Source organism: Rhea pennata, chromosome 2 (genome assembly GCF_028389875.1).
Source record: "Rhea pennata isolate bPtePen1 chromosome 2, bPtePen1.pri, whole genome shotgun sequence".
NCBI lineage: Eukaryota > Metazoa > Chordata > Aves > Rheiformes > Rheidae > Rhea > Rhea pennata.
The window spans coordinates 50,946,501-50,968,150 of NC_084664.1; the positions used below are offsets into that span (position 1 = coordinate 50,946,501).

At 36.1% G+C, this 21,650-nt stretch overlaps 1 protein-coding gene across 10 annotated transcripts in view; it reads right to left on the reverse strand.

Moving 5' to 3' along the window:
- The window catches only part of CLASP2 (cytoplasmic linker associated protein 2), a 145,023-nt gene that overhangs the window by 113,002 nt on the left and 10,371 nt on the right, over window positions 1-21,650 (reverse strand). For all 10 annotated transcript variants that reach the window (XM_062569487.1, XM_062569484.1, XM_062569486.1 and 7 more), the window contains exons 2-6: window positions 19,828-19,906; window positions 9,144-9,247; window positions 5,634-5,725; window positions 5,238-5,313; window positions 3,639-3,736 (exon numbers count right to left, since the gene is read on the reverse strand). In XM_062569487.1, the coding sequence (XP_062425471.1) occupies window positions 3,639-3,736; window positions 5,238-5,313; window positions 5,634-5,725; window positions 9,144-9,247; window positions 19,828-19,906 (449 nt within the window). The remainder of the gene's footprint in view (window positions 1-3,638; window positions 3,737-5,237; window positions 5,314-5,633; window positions 5,726-9,143; window positions 9,248-19,827; window positions 19,907-21,650) is intronic.

The following is a 21,650-nucleotide window of genomic DNA, read 5'->3' on the forward strand; positions in this document are numbered from 1 at the left end:
ACTGCCTCCTTCCCCCTCTCCAGGAAAAAAACAAACAAACAAAAACAAACTTACACACTGGTGTCCAGGTGCGAACACACAGATGGATTTCACCTATAATGCTATCAAGACTTGTAAGTAGGATGTCAATGCACAAAATTTCAAGATACAAAGTTTGGACTTTAGATATTTGAACTCTCTACACAAATAAATGTGTTCTTATACATTTATGTTTCTTAAGTAACAGTGAAGTAAGTTGCCAGAGGACTTCCCAAAATAACTGAAAAACCAGTTAACACTGAATCCAAGCAGCTGCCATCTTCCAGAGCCATATATTCTTGAAACATCAGCCATACAAATTCCATATTGCAATAAATTCAATTTGGCCCATACAGAACTGTCCACTATTTTTGATCCATAGAACAACAGATATGGTATTAATTGTAAATACTGAAAGTGGGTGCTAATACTTAAAGGCCTGATTCCGAAGACTGCCAAACCTTCTTGACAGTAACTGTAATAAAAGTGAAAACACATCCAAATCTTCAAACACTGACCGGATACAGATTTTTCTCAAAATGGAACACACCTCAGGTAAAAAAAAAAAAAAAAAAAAAAAAAAAAAAAAAAATCTTCTGAGATTTGTAAACTGGAAAAAAGCAAACAGGAAACATTGATGTTTTTGTAGATGATAGCTTGCAAATCAATCACTACAAGAGAATAAAACTCCACTGAGAAAAATACTTTAATAAGAATTAGAATCATACTACAAAAGTAAAATCTCATCTCCTTCTGCTGACCATCTAGATTCCTAAACAGGTCCAGCACACCTTCTCTTGAAAATTCACTACTGTTACAAAGGCTAACATATCAGATGCAGATTACAAAACTTTTAAGTCTAGTGAAATTAAATTACTGATTACATTTGCCTTTATATGAACACAACACGTATATACCGTTTTCCTATTCAAGGAAGTTGAATGGCATCTCAAAACGATCCTTGCTTTACTTTCCTGCCTTTCTTTCAGCCGACATGAGCTCTTATTTTCAATGCTTTAGAGCAGACAGTATTCAAAAGCAGCAACAAACAGACCTCTAACATGTAAATTGTTCTGTAAACTAAACATGTCTACATTCTATTAGAACATGTGTGTACCAAACACTTAATAGGGTTTTCTGTTATGCATGTCTATGTAGAATTTTTTGTATACTGTTATATAGTGAAAGAGATGCAATAGTTCTTTCAGGCTGAACTCAACAATTGAAAGCAGCTGTCTGAACTACTGATAATCTATCTGTAGTCTTAAAATTCTTAAAATCTGCCCAGACACATAAATACAGACAAATTTATATCAGAACAACAATAAAATGACACTCTAAATCAAGTTGTTTCACAGATCATCACTCCTGCGTAGTCACACAAAAAGTTTAACGCATCTAACTGAAAGGAGATTTTCTAGCAGGCACTGTGAAAGAAACTTCTTAAACTAGGTCTGCCTCTGAAGGAACAACAGTCTGAGCTACCATAGAGCTAATCTGTCTTTCTGAACTTTGTCACCTACACTATTACTGCTTGAAGGCCTAGGCAGGGTCTACAGGCACTCTGCTTCCTGTCAACGCTAGGGCTGAAGACTGGTGATTTCATGTTTAACTCAATTAACTCATAAAGCTCTCATCATCCCAACCTGAAGAATGCTTAAAAGAACACAACATAGCCTCAGTTCACCTATTATTTTACGCTGGCTTTGACTCTCTCCACATTTTTGCAGCTGATTCAATGGTAATTGCCAGTATGACATACACCAAGCACAACTTTGCTTGTTAATGTGAAAGAAAGTGGTACAACTATCCTTTAGACAGTAAGATAAACAATTTGGCCCCTACTGTAACTAAATTAGAAGTTGTTGATTACCCTGAGGAGACAAAGCTCCTATGATGTTTAATCTTGTTTGGATCCCAAGATTTACTTAGTTTCTATCACATGGAAACGTGAGGAGGATAAGTGCTAAGCCTAAACTTGTGGTCAGAACCAACATTCACAGTACAGGCAAAGGCCGTAATCTTCTCACTTTCGTTCTTATCCTCTATTCCAAACGGCATCCAAGACCCTGTCTTAATGCACAAAGTTTTTTTTCCAATATGCTCCATTTATCTGCCATGAAACTTTTGTTTGGAATTGTAGCAATACTACAGCCTAATACTTCTGTGATAACCACATAATTTCTTGATACTCCATAATTGCGACAACCATTAAGTAGAAAACAGCACTTAAAACTTCCCATTGATACAGCAACTTTTTGTGCAACTCTGTCTAGAATGTGAAACAATAAATTCCACACCATTCTCTTATGATAATATTTCAATGCTCTATAAATTATCATTACAACCAAGAGTCAATCTTTCTTAGATTGGTCTGATGAATGAAAGTATTCATTCTGATACTCTCTCTGACCCCATGTATGAGATACATTCAGCTTTTCCAAGACTGAGAAAGTGAGATGAAGTATCAAAGTGTTGTTAGTCAATAAGGGGTTAACACATCTTTAAAAAATATAAATTGTTTACTGTAAGGAGTTTGAATGATTTTATTGCATAAACAGTCTTTCTCTCAAGCAGAGCGTCAAGCTCTGTCTAGTTTTCTTAATGAAACAAACCCTTACCACAGTGGCAACAATACAAAGGCTACTGTTATTTCACATAAATTCACCTATACTGAATACAGACCAGCTTTTGAAAGATATGAATTGCCCTTTGTAGAAAGAAATGACTGAAGAAAGCATTTTCAAAATTTCTTTTCACCTTTTGCAAGAAAAATCCAGTGTTCTGTGATGACATATGCAGCAGTTAGCTCATTGAATACTTCTTTCTCAATGAATCCCAGAACTGCATTTTCAGAATTTGGAAGCAACACTTTGAAAAGTACCTCGATTATCTAACTGTGGCCTATTAGCAAACACCTATGGCGGAAAGGCCTGGTCTGATACAACTAGTAGGCAGCAAGGGAGGACATTTCACCTTGCAACTAGCTTCAGGAAGGTGGTAGTTAGTTGAGGATTTGCTACACCTTTTCTTCACTCACAAGTGTGTGTGTAAACAGACTCTCTTGTTCCCTCTGTCACTCATACAGACACACACAACATGAAAAGGATTGACTGAAGTGCCTCATTTGTGACTCTTCTATATTTAGGCTAAATAGCCATTACTGAATAATTACTGAGCAAGACATATGTATTTAAATATTTCCCAATAATTTTCCTACTTTTCAGTACTCATATAGTATACATTTGCCTAACTCTAACATATTTTTCTAGTGTTCTCAGCTTCTCTTACAATCAAAAGATTTCAATTACTGAATGTCAGGTTGCTTTTAGTCATACACCTGCATGCATCCTCAAAGCAGAAAAGATGATAGCAGGTTCTCCACTCCATTTGTGTATAACTAGTGGGTTTTTTTGTTTTGTTCTGTTTTGTTTTTAAGAAAGGGGAAACACCAGTAGTGATGTCATGATGGAAGCAAAACTAACTGGAAGATTGAATAAAAATAGTACTAAGTTTTGAACAGTTTTTAATGAGTAAGTTCTGACAAAAACAGTAGCACAGAACAGCTCAGGGTCAAAAAAAAAAAAAAAAAAAAAAAAGAACCAAAATAACTGACTCACCTTCCAGGAGGAATTCCCCTCTTATTAAGGTCTATTCGTACTTTCTCTCCTACATGTCTATAAACCTCTACAATGGCTAGTATGGCAGCATCTCTCACCTGTAAATGCACAGATTGAATTATTAATTTCAGAGTTATAGAAACCAATACAACATTTTACTGACAATCTACCAATTTTCCAACCTGCATGCTGCCCTATCTTACAAAACAGTTGAAATTGTGAGGACAGAAGAGAAAGGAAATACAACTGTTTTTTCAAGATAGGATTTTTTCCCAAGTGAAGCATGTCCAGACAGTAAATGAAAAATCCTAGAAAGAACAGCTCTAGCTGGAATTTCTGGAATTAACATATTTGTGAGATTTTTTTTTGTCTGTTTTTAAGGTCCTACCACACTAGGCAACAATTTGAAAAGTTAGGCAATGCACTCGGTGTTGACACTTCATCTTGCTTTCATCTGTTTACACTTGCAGCCACGCTGCTCTTTAGAAGTAAGTACATGACTGTCCACAAGAGTAAGCCAGAGTGCCCAGCATTAGCCTCACTTTCTTCATAAGGAATAAGTGGTATCACATAAGCACAAGAAATAGAATAACAAAAGATGGGGGGGAGGGAACAGTTAAACAGTAAAAGAACGGTAAAGGAAAGGGAGAGTCTCTTTCAAAAAATTTGAGTCACACTTATCACATTAAAAACTGCTAAAATGCATGTTATTAAATTCCACTATTCATTATAAAAAAATTATTGGAATGATTTTAGTATTCTTCTTTGTAACAGGAATTGCACTAAAAGGACAATTATTCTATCAAGATAGGAACTACCTTGTTACAAGTGATCAGTAAACAATTAAAAGATTTTCTTCAGAATAAAACTGTAAGACCAATGCTATATGAAGGAAAAGCTTCATTACACCCAGAAAATAAACATAAAGACCTATTATATTTATTTATTCAATTCACTCCAATGTTAGCTTTTCCTTACTACATTTTTAAATATTCTTTCAGGCCCAACTTCAGATAAATCCAGACAGAAGATTCCACTATTTCCATCTGAAGATTTTCTAAAGTTCAGACTCTTCATTATGAACTACATCTCAAATTTTAGATGGTTCTTTGCTTAAACAGTTTTTGCATGTGCTTAAATGCCAGCTGGGTTCAATTTAAGAGATTCTTATCCATCTTATACATCATAATGTTACCTTAGCCAGATTTAGCAGGCTATTACAGGTGTCATTCGGGGGCTCTTTGTAGATTCAGTCTTTCTTGTCAACATAATTTACATTGGTTTTCTTTCAACTTGTTTTGTAAGAAACAATTGCTTCCAATAATAAATAGTTTCAATCTTTGAAGGCAAAACTAAAGGGGCCAGTATATTAAAATTGACAAGGAACACTACTGCCTTTGCAACTCTACCTTCATCTTCCAGTGGATGCATAGATTCGAAAGAAAACTGCTTTCTTGTTTCTCAAGGTAGGGAAAAAAAAACAAAGATCTTTCACATACAAACAAGTCTATGGGCTTCTTAAATGCTTACATTAATTTGGAATTCATTTTTCTATTAAAGTATAGTAGCTGAAGCATCAGGAAGTAATGAAATGCTTACTTGACTATTCGAGTCACCAAATAGCACGCACAGATGTGGTACCAACTTGCTGAGGATTAAAGGCTGCGCACCGTAACTACAAAACAAACAGTTAAATGACATTTTTGTAGAAACACAGAAAATGCTTTATGTGAAAGAACTTGTAGCTTAACAATGATAAAATTCAAAATTACATGTATGAATCAAGCCCAATCTCTCAAGTCTCATCTATTTTTAAATAAGACAAAATATTATGCCTTTAATCTTTCTTTCAGAAAGCTCACAGGTCAAGCTGGTTGATTTTCCCTGTTTATGATTTTAATTGAATCAGACTTCTCAAAGTACTAATTTCAGAGGAAAAAAGACACTTGGAAAAAGGACAGAATCTGTACGTCTCCAAGGAAACAAAAAGCTTACGTGTTTAAGGTTGCAATAAGACACAAACACACTCCTTCTCGGGATCGGTAATTCTTGTGTTTAAAGCCAACAGCAAGGCGTTCCCAAACGTACTATAAAACAGAAATTGACTTTGATTACTGGAAGCACAATACAATGCAATTCTATCCATTTTCTATAAGTACATTCATAACAGCTACAAAAGTAACAACAAGAGACAGGTCCACTGGCAAAGTAAAGGCATTTCTCAGATAAAAATCAAATTACCAAATTTGCAACATGGAACACAATACAGACTATCCCATTCCCCCCTCAAAATTCTAAAATGTCCTGAAATCTAAATATTTGCCTTGCTTGATATAGCTTTTAAAAAAATATAGAGAGACTTGTTAGTTAAAAATGCATAAACATTAATGTTTTAAACTAGTGACTCAAGCAGAAGTTTCAATGTTTTGTTTCATATTTTCCCTGACAAAATTTCCTCTCATCCATTTTAGTTTGCCTTTACCCATACTCCTCCTGTCTACTTTTCTACTTTTTCTTTTAATTTACTTAAGATTTCTTCATTTTTCAATCATTTCTTGCCTGTTCATTCTCATTTCCTTGCTTCTATTTTTGTCTGCTTTCATTTCTCCTTTTGTGCTGGTAGTGTTTCCTCTGGTATGATTCTCCGGCTCACTAAATCTTCATCTACCTCCTTGCACATTCATTTTTCATTACCTGCCTTTATTCTTTCACTTCTCAGTTCATCTTTTTACCTTTCCATTTCCTTGTCGTTCTCTGGCTGTATGTTATGGTGTAAACAGCGTAAACATGAAGCTTACGAGACTTTCGATTCTCAGTAGTATTTCAGAGCAGATGCACAGACTCAAACTGCAAGTCCCTCAGCTGCAACGCTGCCATTACGGTCTCAGCCAGCCAGCAAGCATCCGAGGGGAGTGTTGCCTAGCAATGGCTGCACACTGGCAATAGCACATTTTGCAGCTTAGGCACCACCCTCATTCCTACCCGTGAAATACTGCAATTCTAATCTATAATGATTACATAAATCTTTTAAAATGCATTAGCCAAATATAATTGTAATAAACTGTATCTTTCTGAAAAATACTTAGAAATAGCTATTGATCAACAGAAGCAGATATTTTAAGAAGCAAGGAATACTGCACTCTTTCCTAATGAGGCAGCACATTTTATAGCGGGTGTAGTATTTCCAATTACAATCTACTTGATCATTTTGAACCAGATGTGATTTTTTTTTTAATACTTTATTACATTTAAAGAAAACAAATCTTAGACAAGCAGAACATAGCTTGCCAAAACTGCACAGGTTAACAATAAAGAACAGAATTATTGAAGAAAACAACTTTCCAATATTAGCCCATCGTCCAGGACCAGTATAATTAAAAATAAAAAAAAAATGCCTTTCCAGGTGGGCAAAAATAGAGGTAGAGAGGAAACTGTAGAGTACTGAAACAAAGCAGAAACTGAAGAGAAATGTAGACTTTTACTAAGTTAACCCCAGTTTAAGAATCAAATTAATCTAACCAGAGATTCAGTTTTTTAGAAATTTCAATTTTCATGCAATACATGACTTGCTAGCACCAGCTGGTTTCAACCTCCCTTCGTCCCATCTTTGCATTTATACTAGCTATATCCTGATTTTGCTGCTTCACCCCAAACCTTATAGCCAACTACCCCTACACTTTTTTCCCCCTTTTTTGAACACAATTACAACAGAATAATGGAATTTACTGCAGGACAAACTAAACAGTATTTCAAGGACACACTAGAACAGACCAGATGCGATGATCAGCAAGAGACTTACAGGTCTTATTCAAAAAAAGGATTCCACCCAACTCTTCCAAAGGGATGCTTCTCTGCAGCAAAGGGAGCCTAAAACTCTGCAGTTCAGGTTGGAGGCACAGGAAGGACTTCTCTGTTTTTGTCCCTGCTGTGAGGATGATCTATGCATTTCATTCAAGTTTTTCTTGAAAATACACAAGCAGTCCTGGGAGCAAAGATCTGAAGCCAGGATTCTCTCATTCCAGGGGAGGTACCAGAAGAACTATGTCTTCTCTTACACTCTCTCTCCTTTGGACCCCTATCCATTTTACATTCTTTCCAACACTTTGGGCAAGCTTCAGCAAGCTAAGGGTATGGAATTTTCTCTCATCTTAGTGTACAGTCTAACTATTAAGGCTCTCTTCAGAAATTGAAAGACATACCAGTAATACAAAACTCTTTCATGATGAAGGCCTATCATATGAAGCAAGTATTACCACATTCTTTATCAGCTATTGCACAAGTGGAAGCGTCTCCAAGATGCTATGCTGTGCATTTATCCAAATACTATTAGTGTAGAGGGCAGGTACGCTTTCAGGGCTCCATGATGCATACTTCAGACCATCTTGGACACAAGAACACACTACCTGTGACCACTTGTGCTTAGGCAGGAAATAGCTGCTGTGATGTCTCCTATCAATGAATACGATTAAAACTAGAAACTCTTAGATAGATAAAGGCAAGACTTTGTGGATGACATCGCTAGACTTCAATGTCTGAATACCACTCAGAGCCATGAGCAAATAACGTGTTGAAAATGCTTCATGTCTGAACAGTGATAATAAGTTTCTACAGTTGCTTGAGGTGCAATCTGTTTTTTGCTATCACGCAGGCAAAGTGACCAAGAACAGTTTTCTCGCTGCAAATGGAGTTTGGAAAATTATATTCCCTGTGAACAAACATAGCCAGGAATTTGCTGTCAAAAACCTCATTTGCTTAAGCAAAATAAGGTTCACAAACTGAAGACACTCCCTATTAATTCTATACTTAAACTCAGATTTTCTTAAGAGGAATTAAAAAGGTGAGCAACGGTTCCTACTGACGACCAGGGTCCCTGGAGTTTTGAATAACAGCACTGCTCAAACAATATAATCCCGTTAAGCAATCCTACATTTCTCATACCCATGGAAGTGGGAATATTACATTTAGCACTGGGGAGCCACACACTGCTCGGAACTGTACAAAAGTTTGCTTAACTCTGACTTCAACAGAAGTAGACAAGGCAGAGGACAACTTGTCACAACCTCAATTTATCAAAGGTTCCCACAGCAAATTAGTCATACACCTAGAAAGCCATTATTTTCTAAATTAGAATCCACTATCTCAATTGTGGGACTACGACACAGTCAAGTGCAAAGCTAATTAAAAAACAGACTTATTTATTCCCATTATGCAAATTCAAAACCAGTACATTGCTTCAAATATATTTTAATTAATGAACTCTTGCCACATGACATGAAAACATTAGTCAAACTTTAGCTATGACATGCAAAAACTGCAGAAGTGCACTGTGCCAGATTTTTATCTTCAAATGAAGCTGAACAGCGCGTTGCTGTTAATCCATTAAGAATATCCTTAGCATTGATGCCATTAACAGTAGCAGTAATTGTGCATCTTCAAAGTCAAGCTCATGCAAAAGTAACAAGTGCTGCAGAGGCCTACATCTGAATCTACATTAAGAAATCATACCATAGGTGGTGCGGCCTCATCCATCAATTTCAATATGAGATTCTGTGCTTGCTCTCGAACTTGGTCTTTGGCATCTCCCATACGATCTATCAAAGGTAGAAGAACTAAAGGAGAAAAAGAAAAAAAAAAAAAGATGAAACATCCATTGACAATTTTCCATGACTTAAATCTGTTTCAAGAAATATCTTAAAGATACATCTCATTCAGAAGTAAAAACTAGTTTCAAAGTTACTCAAAATATTTTAAAGGCTTAAATGTATTTCTGAATACATTGCAAGACTAAGAATAATGCATCAGATTGAAATTGAAAAACACAGTACCTTCCAATAGACTAAAAAGAAAAAACTTCTCATCTTAACCACCGTACGAATGATTTCAAATTTTATCTCTAAAAAGGATAACAAAAGCTTCTGTTTTTCTGGCTTTTCTGGAAAAGAATACTAAGACCTGCAGAGTGGGGAGGGGAGAAGACCAGGCATAGGACAGAGGCCTGTTTTTGAATCAGTGTGATTTTACTGTTTAATTATGAGAATTTAATTTTTAAATCCTCCTGTTCACAGGAGGTATCATGCTGAAGTAAGGCTGAGTTCCTACAGGAGTATCAATAAAAGTTACTACTTTTAAAACAATTTTTAAAACAACATTTAAATGAAATTACACCATAGCTGATGATTTCATATCCAAAAATCAGAAATCATTAGAATGAAAATCATTGCAAGACTTGCTAAATCTTTTATTTGCTTATCAAACAGTATCACTGATCAGATGTAATTATAATGTTACAATATTAAGGAAGGTTATTTGGATGAATAGTTAGATCAGCACTGTGCAAGACATCTCGCTATACTGGTTCAAGTCTCAGTTTGCTTTTTGTTTTTGTTTTTTTGAGAATACAGGAAAAAAAAAAAACTTATTCAGAGCTAAAGTAGTGAATTCTGCGAGTACTCAACTTACCCCTCCTAAATTTCCAGTTATTCACATACTCACTGAATACTTTCTCTCCCACAATATTTGTAAGACTATTTCAAGCACTGTTAAACTCTTTCTCCCCACTACCCCGTATAAGGTACAGGTGACCTCTGTTACAGTGGCTTGAATATTGGGCATTTTAAGACAATCCTTGCTTTACAAACAAGGAAGCAAAACAAACACTGAGAAACTTCTCCAGTGACGGGAATCACGGTGAACACGAACCCTGCTGGAACACGGTTCCTCTAACCAGGGCGCGCTGAGCCAGTTCCTGGAACTGCAGACGCCAGGGCTCTGCTGAAAGCACGAAAGCAAGCGCAGAGAACAGCTGCTAGGCAGCCCGAACAGGGATGAGATCACCGAGTTAAACTAAGCTGTGACGCGGTCTGCAGATTTCGGTGCTCACAGCTGGTAAACACGCCGAACTTTGTCATTCACAGAGCTCTCCAAGGGGCTATCAGCTGCTGGAGCTGTCAAGGTATCCAAAAGTCTACAGGCTAGATTATTATTTTTTTCTCTAAGTATGAAGTTTCTGTAAGACTCCACATATGGTACCCTATAATATATTCTGTTTGCACACTAAAAAAAGGAAATTAGGCTGTTGCATGATGCCAACCGCCAGTTAGCTTTCAGTTTTGGTAGTCCATCTTTTCTGTAAGAATAAACTTCAACAGGAAATTATTTTAAGTTGGTTGCATATCTGTGAAGTTTCAGAATGTTCAACCAGGAGCTGAAAGAGAACTCTACACATATTTCAAATTGAATTCCTAATGCCTTCATCACTTTTTCCTCTCAACGTTATTAATGTCTAGGGAGAGCTATTTATATTATTACTTTTTTCTGTATTAGTGAAAAATAGCTGAATTGTGTTAGCTATGCTTTCCATGAACGACGTTAGTGGGAAGCATGTCCCCCTACTTAAAAATCTGCACATTTTAAAGACACTCAAGTGTGTTCCAGTAACCTGTTCTGCTGGTCCCTCTCTTCTCCCCGCTCTCCAGCCTTCCTGTGCAACCTGCACTCAGTGCCTCCTGGCTGCTCCTTGCTCCACCCTAGCCCAGTCCAGCCAAGTTCACAGAACAAAAAGTAACTGCTGGGCCAGGTAAGCAGCCTCCCCTCAGCCCAAGGCTGCAATTACAGTTGAGCTCCAGAGGCTGCCACACAACACTAGCTTTTGCTCTAAGTCAGGGTAAGTCAAAACTACCACTAATAGCAGCAGCTCTGCCTACTCACTACCCCAACCACTGCTGCCCACCTCCCTACTCTAGCCCATACCTTGTGTCAGCTTTTATCTGGCAAAACAACGAGGCGAGAACATACTCAGACATTCAATGAAGATGATGCATACAAATCTACCGACAGCAGGAGTCAAGAGATAGGTAAGCAACTCAACAACAGCAGACACTGGAGATATGGGCATATTAGCAATATAACAATAATACTGGGCATCACGTACTGAGTTTTATAAAAGTTTTATAACCTGGCCAGCTTTAAGCAGACTTCTAACCTCACCAGAGACAGCAAAAGCCATACCTGCAATACAAGGGCACCCTCTGACAAAATTAAAGTCTCTGCTTCAAAAGATTAGAGTGCTATTACCTCCCACACGATAACCAAAAAAAATAAATCACTAAGAACAGTACCTTCCCACCACCATCTTTTTTTTCCCCAAATACAATTGAACTATCATTTTGGCTGATACTTTTTATTTAAATTTTATATGCTTTCTCATCCTCATTGATGTCCTTCATTATGCTGCAATGAAAAGGAATGCATTTGATCATTTTCAGCATCAGCGTGCAACTTAATCTCAAACAGACGTTATTTAAGCTAAAGAAGGGTGAGGAAGGAGAAACAGGGCCATACCTGGAGGCAGTATTCAAAGTGATAGCATCCTATCAAGTTAAACAGTGAAGTATATAGCCTTTTGCCATGTTCAGTATGAATTCATGCATTCCTACTCTTTGATGTTAATCTTAACCAATTTATTTTCACTGTCACCCAGTTTCTTTAATTAGGTCAAAGAAATTTGGGAAAATGTAGTAAGGCATGACAACTTTTTTTCCTTTTATTTATCTCTACTTATTTGCAGAAAAAAATACACTACATATATGAGTATCTGATTCTCTTTGTGGAGTTGCTAGTTATTCTTCGCATAGCCAAGAACTACTACACGCCATTGGATATGCCTTTTCATTATATTTTAGCTTACTGTAAAGTCTCCTATCACTATCAGCCATTCAGAGCTTTTCCTATTAAGATTTCTATATTGCTATAGTAAACTTTTAACTTTTGTATTTTAGTAAAACAAAACTTAACTTTTTTAGTAAACATATTCTATAGCACACAAATTAATTCCACCTGATTCAGCTCCAACTGAGCTGCTATTTCCATCCTTCCTTTTATAACTGCATAAATAGTTACCCATGTTAATGCATGTGTATATATACACCCATATATATATCCCGACACAGCTTACTACCCAACTGGTTTCTTTTTCATCATTGTCTTCCTATTCCTGGCTCAGTAAGCCTAAAACACACTAATTTTATACAAATTCACGTAACTATTTTAATCGGTAGTAGTTGAATAGCATATACGATAGTTAAGGCCAGAAACAGTCTGAAGAGTTAGAGTATGGCCTTGAGAGATTATATATTAATTTTCTCTACTGGGACAAAAGATAAATAAATAAGTCAGAGAAGTCAGTGCCTAGAAAGGTACCCAATTTCTTTAACCTCCCCCCACCACCACCATCAAACCTAAGCATTTCTCTATGATGCCCTGCAGCAGTGAATGCCATAGGTAGCACAAACAATTTCCTTTTGTTAAACTTTAACAGGAGTTCCTTCTGTTATGAGACAAATAAGCTTTTAAGTTTGTATTATTGCTCACAGCTCCCCCCCTTATTCCATCTCTCTAGAACACTTTTACCTACTTTTTGTAATGTCCATTTTATGTATACTCTCTCATGCTTACACATTTCTATGGATCAGCTTTAGGTAGTCCATGTCTGCTCCACCTGGAGCTGTAATTGCAAAGGCTTACAAAAATCTCCAAATATTAAGCAAATAATAATCTTTCCCAAGAAATCAACATCAGTGTTAGCAAAAATTCTCTTACTAAAAAGCCCAACTTCACATTTTGGACTTGAAAGTGAAAGGCTTTGGGAAGCAGAGGTTAAACCTATGCAGCAGTGTCGTTCTAGCTTTTTCAGAAACTTTGCCAGTTCAGGCAACAGCACTAAATTGCTGCCAACATAAAAAAGAAAGGAGAGGAAACAGCTGCCTCAGCAGCTAGAGCAGTCACTGTTGTTATGGGTAAGATACATAGGAGAGAAAGGAATCTCACAGAGGCTCCTACACGGCCAGCAATGGGGCCAGTCTGGCAGACTAACATTGGCAAAGACTACTCATAAACAAAGGCCCCGGAACAGGCTTTCAGAGGTGAGGGGGCCAGAAGGGCCTCCCTGCTCCCCTTCTAATATTTCTCTCTTCCCCTCTTAAGAAGAAGTCTGGTCCTGAATATTTAAGTTCAGTCAATAGCTACCTCAGACACATAACCATGCCTCTCTGGGTCTTTCCAAAGGGTAACTAAGGTAAGCATTAACTGGATTAATGAGGTATATCATTCATCACTGATAGTGGAGAGCAAAAGAAATTTGCACTTATGATATTCATGGACCTATCAGGGTCTCAGTCTCGAGTAACATGAGAGGAGAGTCCAAGGATTTTAGAGAGGTGAATATACTAGACCAGCAGGAAAACTAGAAAGTAGAGAACACATGGCCACGTCATCTTATGAATATCTTAGCTCTGAGCTAAGTTTTTACAGCACTATATTCATTAGAACCAAACAGAAACCAAAACCTTTTATCTGATGACACTGCATTTCCAGGTGTCATACAGCAATCAGGCCTCTTCAGTGTAGCATCCACAGATAGTAAGCAGAAGATATTCTAATTCTGGGGTTATCAGTCTAGCAGCAATCACTTCAGATGAAAGTCATACTACTAATAAATTCCTATGCTTGCCAGCCATAATGTAAAGAGCTTTAAAAGGCTATATAGAAAAAAATATATTTAATTGCAGTGTAAAAGAGTATCACCAAGACAACACAAGTTGCAGCTTAAATAAGCTATGAATATCAATCAGCTTAAGTTATTCCAATCACTGATCATTAACTGTAGAGGGAACCTTAGGAAACCAAAGGGCTTTCAGGGATGCTGCAGAAAATTTGCAGGGTTTTTCTTGTTGTTGTTATTACTCTCATTTAAATTTGAAAATACTCAAAATATCTATTCTTGGGGGGGGGGGAGGGAGAGCACAAAAGAATTGAGTCTTCCTTCAAAAATCTCTATTTTTTTTCAAAATAGAAAATATTCAACATATTTTTAAGAACAAAATCCTATATTACATACCTAGCATAGCTTTTCCTGAAGTCAATAAGCAGCAAAATGAATAATCAACGTCACAAAAAAACCTGACTTGCACGTAGATGCAACAAACTATCTTTGAGACAAATTTTTTTCCTCACATAAGTAGAAAGGCTTGCTTTATACTTACTGAGCAACTTCATTTAATTTCAAAGTTTTGTCTAACTTTTGAGGCTAGCCCTGCTCTAAAAAGAGACATGGGCCACACAACCTCCAAAAGTCCATTTCAATCTAAATTAATGCATGATTTTATGTTTAGGTGTTCTATAAGCCTATGTAATCTGGGATTCTAGAGTACACCATGTCATTAGTCTCAATATGTAAATGATATTGGGGAAGAGAGCAAGATCACATTCACTCCTTTTAGAAAACAAAACTAGAGGAAAAAGTAACAAATTTTTTTCAGTTTTTCTTCTTACATATAATACTTTAACTATTGATGCCATCACCTGGGAAAATGGAGCAGGACAGAGTAAATATGTACTCTTACATAAGCTGTTTTAATCTTCTGGTTTAGTCAGGAAATATTAAATATTACAAGATGTAACACTGTACCAAATACCCCTTAATCTGCTCTATTTTTCCAGAACCTATTCCTCCAGGCTTATGAACTAACATATATTTTGACATATATTGCTTGTAAAGTATTTTCAAGCATCTTCCCTGGAAATAATAATAATATCCTAATTTGCGTCTCCAGATTTCCCAACACTGATGTCAGCAGCAGAGAGCATGCAAGGTTAATCAGAAAAGGATAACACCTTGAAAGAAAGTTACTGTAACATTAGATTGTTGCCTGGGAAACTGAATTAACTCTCTTACCAGGCAGTGTACTTCAATGCAAAGATCATTAACGCACTCTTCAAAGCTTTGGAAAGCATCTGTTTTGAAGCTGCTGTATTGACTTTGCCCAAATCTAATTTACAGTCTACATGTAGCCTGTAAAGACAGACAGAATAAATAAGCAAGCACGTGTTTTATTTCTTAGCAAAAAGCCTACTATTTTTATGGGTGTGAAGCCACATTGACTGTTTTTCCTCTGTATTTGAAGGAAAACTGTCCCCATGATAACTGAAATTAAACAAGGAAAAAAACCATACTTTGACATGTTATGATTGGGTAATATGTTATAATTTCCAGAGTTCACAATCATAAATAAGAACATCTCAGGGTTGCCAAAAATTAAGGCTGTTCTGTAAGACAAAAACACATTTAAATTTCCCTATCTTTTATGATGGAAAATATTGCTATAAAATCAAAAACTTTACACAGTAAGTCCTTCACACATACATCTTGCACTGATATATCCATGCTGCAATCCTGCTCTTCAGTGAGAATGCAATGACTGTTGCAGTAACCAAATCAGAAATTAACTATACTTTGAGTATTTCAAAATAATAATTAAATTGGGTGGAAAAGTTCTATTATATTTCTTTTCCCAAAATAATATAACTATATTTATTAGACCAAACCAGAAGGAAATAAATGCCTACCACATAAAATACTAATAAGATTTCCTGTGTTCATATATCAATCTTGTCATCTAATTGAGGAACATTTGCTTTCAAATTTCCCAACATTTTCAGGCTTAGTATCGTGACCTTTATTTTCTCTTCTTGTAAGCAGTATGAATTGTGAATCTGCAATACAAGATTACCCACTGCATTAACTATTGTCACATCAAATAGTGCCCTAACTGCACTCTAATCATAAGATGTAACACATAACCACTAAGATATAAAAACGCTTAATCATAGTTTGCATAATCAGTAGATTCCTTCCCACAGTTTGTCCATAGAATTTTTGTGTAAAAGCAGTTTCAGAGAAACAAAACAAAAAACTCTCTTAAGAGGCTTTTTTCCTACTTCTAAGCAATTTTCATCATTGAGATGTAGCAGAGAACAGACTTATGAAATAAAAGTTTCCTCTAGCATCTGTAAAGAGCTCGGTAAACACAGAGTAAGCTGTAACATAACAGAAGAGGGACAATACAGCTTTCATAAAGATGCAATATCTCACTTGTAAGACCCCTCTGGAAGAACAGTTGTGCACACGGACAAAGATAACTCAGCTGACAGAACGTAGATGGATTTTCAAATAATTCTCAAAAGTAGTCTTACTGGAATTAATGTGGAATCATTATGTGGAACCACAATGATAAATTTGGAATAATGCATAGTACAGGCAGCAAGAGACATCACCCTAGATAACAGATCTAGACCCATTATCATTACACAGGAAAGAGCTTAGGATGTTACAGTAGATATATTCTACAATTTTCAGTAGCAGCATAACAAGCAAATAACTTATTACTAATTACCACCCAAAATGACATAATGAAAACAAACATCACTATGCCACATATGCTGCATGAAAGCATGATGGCTGCTTCATCTCAAAAACATTACAATAGAATGGTATTGAAAGTGGTAATATGAACATTAAAAAATATGTAACAACTTTCGTATAAGAAACCATTAGGTCAGGACTCTTAATGGGGGGGAATAATGGCAGATGAGAAGCACAAAAAGATGCGTAAAATCATGACTGGCAATGGTGATAAGAAATTACAGCTCACCTCTTTAATATGAGATCTAGCAAACATTAATTTAAATTATCAGGTAGCCAATCCAAAAATAAATAAGAATTTTTTTCAGATCACGTACAATCAAGCATTACTACAGAACGCTGTGGACGCCAAAGGTCTATGACGGTTCAAAAGGCAGCTAGATAAACTTGTAGAAGGAAAGGGCAGCAGGTTAGGCACTAAAGATTATCTCTGTCTTGGCTGACCCTAAACTGCAAAATTGCTGACAACTAGGTCGTACTGAAGACATTCTCACTGTATGTTTGTCCTGTCCTTACTTTCTTCTTTAGGCACCTGCAAATGGGTCACTGCAGACATTGGTCTTTGGTCTGACTTACCAGAGCCATTTTTGGATTGTGTTAGAGCCTAAACTGGCAAAGTCAACAGAACATAATATGCTTACGCGAACCTTCGTGGTTTGACAGAGGATTTCAAAGTTGCATGAGCTGGCTCGGGTTGTTCCCCCCCCCCATATTAGACTCCTAATAAGCAAATTTATCAGCTATCTGGCAAGACTGAATAAGGAGTACAATACAGTAATGGTATCACACAGATCAGGATGCAGTAAGAAACTACTGGATAACATCCACATCTTCTTCCCTCTACATCAAAAGCCAAAGAAGTGATTTCACATCACAAACAGTAAATGAGTCTTGCTCATTTATAGTCACGTCAATACATAAAATATGAGCACGTTAAAAAAAATCTTGTGGAATTGCAATTGCTTTCAGGGTGTGTTGGGGGGTTATGAGTGGGGTTGGATCGGTTTGGTTTACCATTGCCTTCTTATGGCATCATTCTTATGGACAGATAGGGCATGCCTCTAATATAAAATTAAGACCTATTGATTTGACAAACACTCTCTATATAAAAAATTTAACTGATATAATCATATAACATAGGTAACACAAAAGGTAAAAGTCAATAAAATACATAAATGAGGAGCTGAAAAAAGCTAGGAAAGCTTATGGATTTATAAGCATCTATTTAGTAAACATGCTATGAGGAAACCAGCAACCATTAAGAAGCTGAGACAGAGTAATAGTCCAAGAAATTTTAATAAAAACAGAAACAAATTATGTTTTGAGCAACAGTGATTCAACTAACAATTTGAACAACTGCTAGATCTCACAACTCTTAGAACAAATTTTGAGATTTTCTTACAACAAACAAAGCATATCATACTAGTATGATTTGGAAAGCTGTTGGTTCTGAAAGCATCATTTGGGGAAGCAGTTTTCTTACTCACCAGTCAGCTTTTCATTACTCTTATGAATCTCCAAATACCTACACTTTCAGGTATTTACAACAAAGTTTTTGTATTACTGCTTTATTGTCAAAAGTTTTTATCTAGAGTCTTCCCATAAGGTTTGGTGAGATAGCTACCAACCAAACAGAACACACACAAATCACTCTTCAAAATAGTAAGAAATAAGAAAATAATTATTTCCTGCCTTCACTAATACTGACCTTTCTGCACCTGTTATGCTTACGTATAGCTGACCATGCACAACAGTGACTTGTATATTTAGCATAACACACTCTACAGGTCTTTATTTTAGAGATGCTCAGAAGACTAATTCCAGTTGAAGGCAGTACTATTCCTCAGCTTTTCTAGAAGTTATTTCTGAAATATGTCTCCTGACACTACTCCTGTACAAAACCAACCAGTCAAACAAAAATCCTCTGCAACAGATCTAAATTTTGTAACACTGTACTGAAGTAGAAAGAGTATTCTACAGACTCCTGAAACACGCTTTAATTTAACTGAGTTAGTAACTTGTCACAAACTACGTATTTCTAAATTTTCAAGTTGACACTGATTTCTCGACTTTTAAACACAAATGTAGAAACTTAAGAAACGAGAAGCTTTTGACAGACAATTTGAGCTGGGGATGTGGGAACAAGGAAGTTGCAACATAATCCAGACAAATTTTGGAAAAGGACATTTAACTAGAAATTTCTGGTAAAAATAGACAAAGACAAAACAGTAATGTTAATGCTGTAGTATCACAATCTCTTCTCAAGAACAGCAACCAAGGAACTGAATTGAACAGATAAGTTTGCTCATACTTCTGAGAACAACTATTTTATACTCAAATACATGTAGATTCATTAACTTGAAATTCATTCAAGTAAACATTTCATGCTAGTCTTTTTTTTTTTTTTCCTCGAAGTTTACACTACTGAAAGCTAAAGTCCAGTTATCTAGCAGGAAATAGACTGCATCATCCTCTCTGAGGACACAAACTTCAGCAAAAATAAGACACTAATTAAGATGATCTACAAATAAAACCTCCAGTCTTTAATACAAGTTAAAAATAACTCTTATGTTCCAGTGCCATTATCAGATAAGACCATCTTGGGATATGGTAAGCAAATGTATAGCATGAAGCTAGTTACAGAAAGACATTCCTGGAATTAAAAAAAAAAAAATGCAACAGCCATCTACAGATGAATAATTACATGACCAGCAAGTATTTCCAAGCTATTGTAAGAATTATTTATAATCCAATGACAACGAGATCCCTAAATTCTGCCAATACATTTACATCCTCAGACTCTGTTTTAAACTATATTTAGATCAGAAGGTTTTCAGCATGTTTCACCTATCATTGCTTCAATGAACACAAAAAAGTATGTCTTCTACCTTTTCATTTTAAGAGGAAAAAAGAAAGTTGTATTTTACTTACTGGTTCCTATATAGGATTTAAAGCGTCCTGATAGTCTGTCGGCAAAGGCACCTAAAACATCTAATCCCAGTAATGCCACCTGTTGAAACAAAAACATTAGATATACAAAACATATTACTGAAGAATCTTTATTTTAAAAGAAATTACGAACATACATGCAAACATGCTGAAACACTGTATCAGTCTAAAGATAATGAAAATTCTAATAGAGAGCTGATAATTCCAAAAATCTTTGATTAAAACAAAGTTTTCAGGAAGTCTGGAATAGTTCAGAAATATTTTCATATACTAGTGCTGTTCAGATTTTTCAGTACTTGTTTAGCACAGAAAGAAAATAAGTGTTAGAAATTCAATGTTTTAATGTACTTCCAACTACAGATGATAAAAATTCAGATTAATAAGAGGATTAAGGACTCTGGAAAAGTTCTTCATTTTTGTCTGGATTATATATTATGACTGCAGTTCTATTCCCCGTTTTCTTTAAAAGATGATTCCCAGGAGTTCAGCTCAGCAGTAATTGGTAATCAAAACTCTTTTGGAACAAGTATTATGCATCACAACAGCCATACTATTTTAGCCTCATCTCCTCCACCAGGCTCCTAAGATTCTGTAAGGAAACATACCCAAACTCAAAAGAAAAGCAAACAGCTTAAAACAAAAAGCAAACAGATCAAACCCTTCAACATAAGTCCTAAATTAATTTCAAAATAAAACTTGCATTCAACAACTTTGAGAGGGAATACAGGCTGGAAAGACAAAGTTCAAAACAGCTTCCCAGAGCTTACCTGAGTCTGTCAACTTATTTTCCCAACTCCCAAAAGAAAGCAAGCAAGAGAAGCTAATGCTGCTAATTCCCCTAGCAGTTCAGACCACACCATTCATTGACCTGCTTCTTAAGCTAGGGAAGTTTTATTTTTCTTCATTTGCTCTTATTCAAAATACAGCTGTGGTTGTGAGAAATATCCCATCTTTGATGGTGAAAGAAGACAGTATCTACTAATTCAGAAACAGAAAATAGTATCAGAAATGATCAATTCAACCAAATAACTTCAACAAGTCTGGATGTCATTTTTCTTTCCTCTTAAGTATCCTGCACACTGTACCAGGACTTTATTCTCAGCTTCTTAAGACAGTTTTTTTTGAACATCAGCACATTATCACATCTGACGACTGAATTTGTTGTCTATGAAGACACCAATATCAAAGGAGGCACCTTCTGAAGCTTGGGCATTTGTAAGGGCATTTCCTCCAAATGAATTCTCTATGCTCTGTTGAGATGTATACCCACACTGTAATTTTTGCCCACGAAGACATGCATAGAATCACTCCCCTCTACTGCCTATTTTCATAAAACTTGGAACCACATTTGCTTCAAGAACAGTCTTCCTTAAGACCCTTATCTGCCAAAATTTGTCCAAACTAGCCAACCAGTCAAAAACAACTTGAAGAGATATTACTGTGAAAACACGCAGCCCACACAGAGGATCACGTAAGCTTTGTTTTCACAAGAAACTAGACCAATAGGCTCCCCACAGAATGCCATTCTGAAGCAAACACGTAATTCTGAAACAAGCACATAATTAAACAAGTATTAAGTCATTCAGTATTGGCAGAGCAGACCTCCCAGTAAGCAGAAGGTACCAAATTCAGTACCAGTCACTTGCAGATTTACTCAGTTTTATAACTGCAAAAAGCATCACTGGCTGAAATTAATATGTTCCAACAAATGACTGCATGTAAGAGTTAGATGGACAAGGTAACAGAAGATCATAATTTATAGCTTATTGAGACAAAAAATTCATACATAAAATAGCCTTTATAGT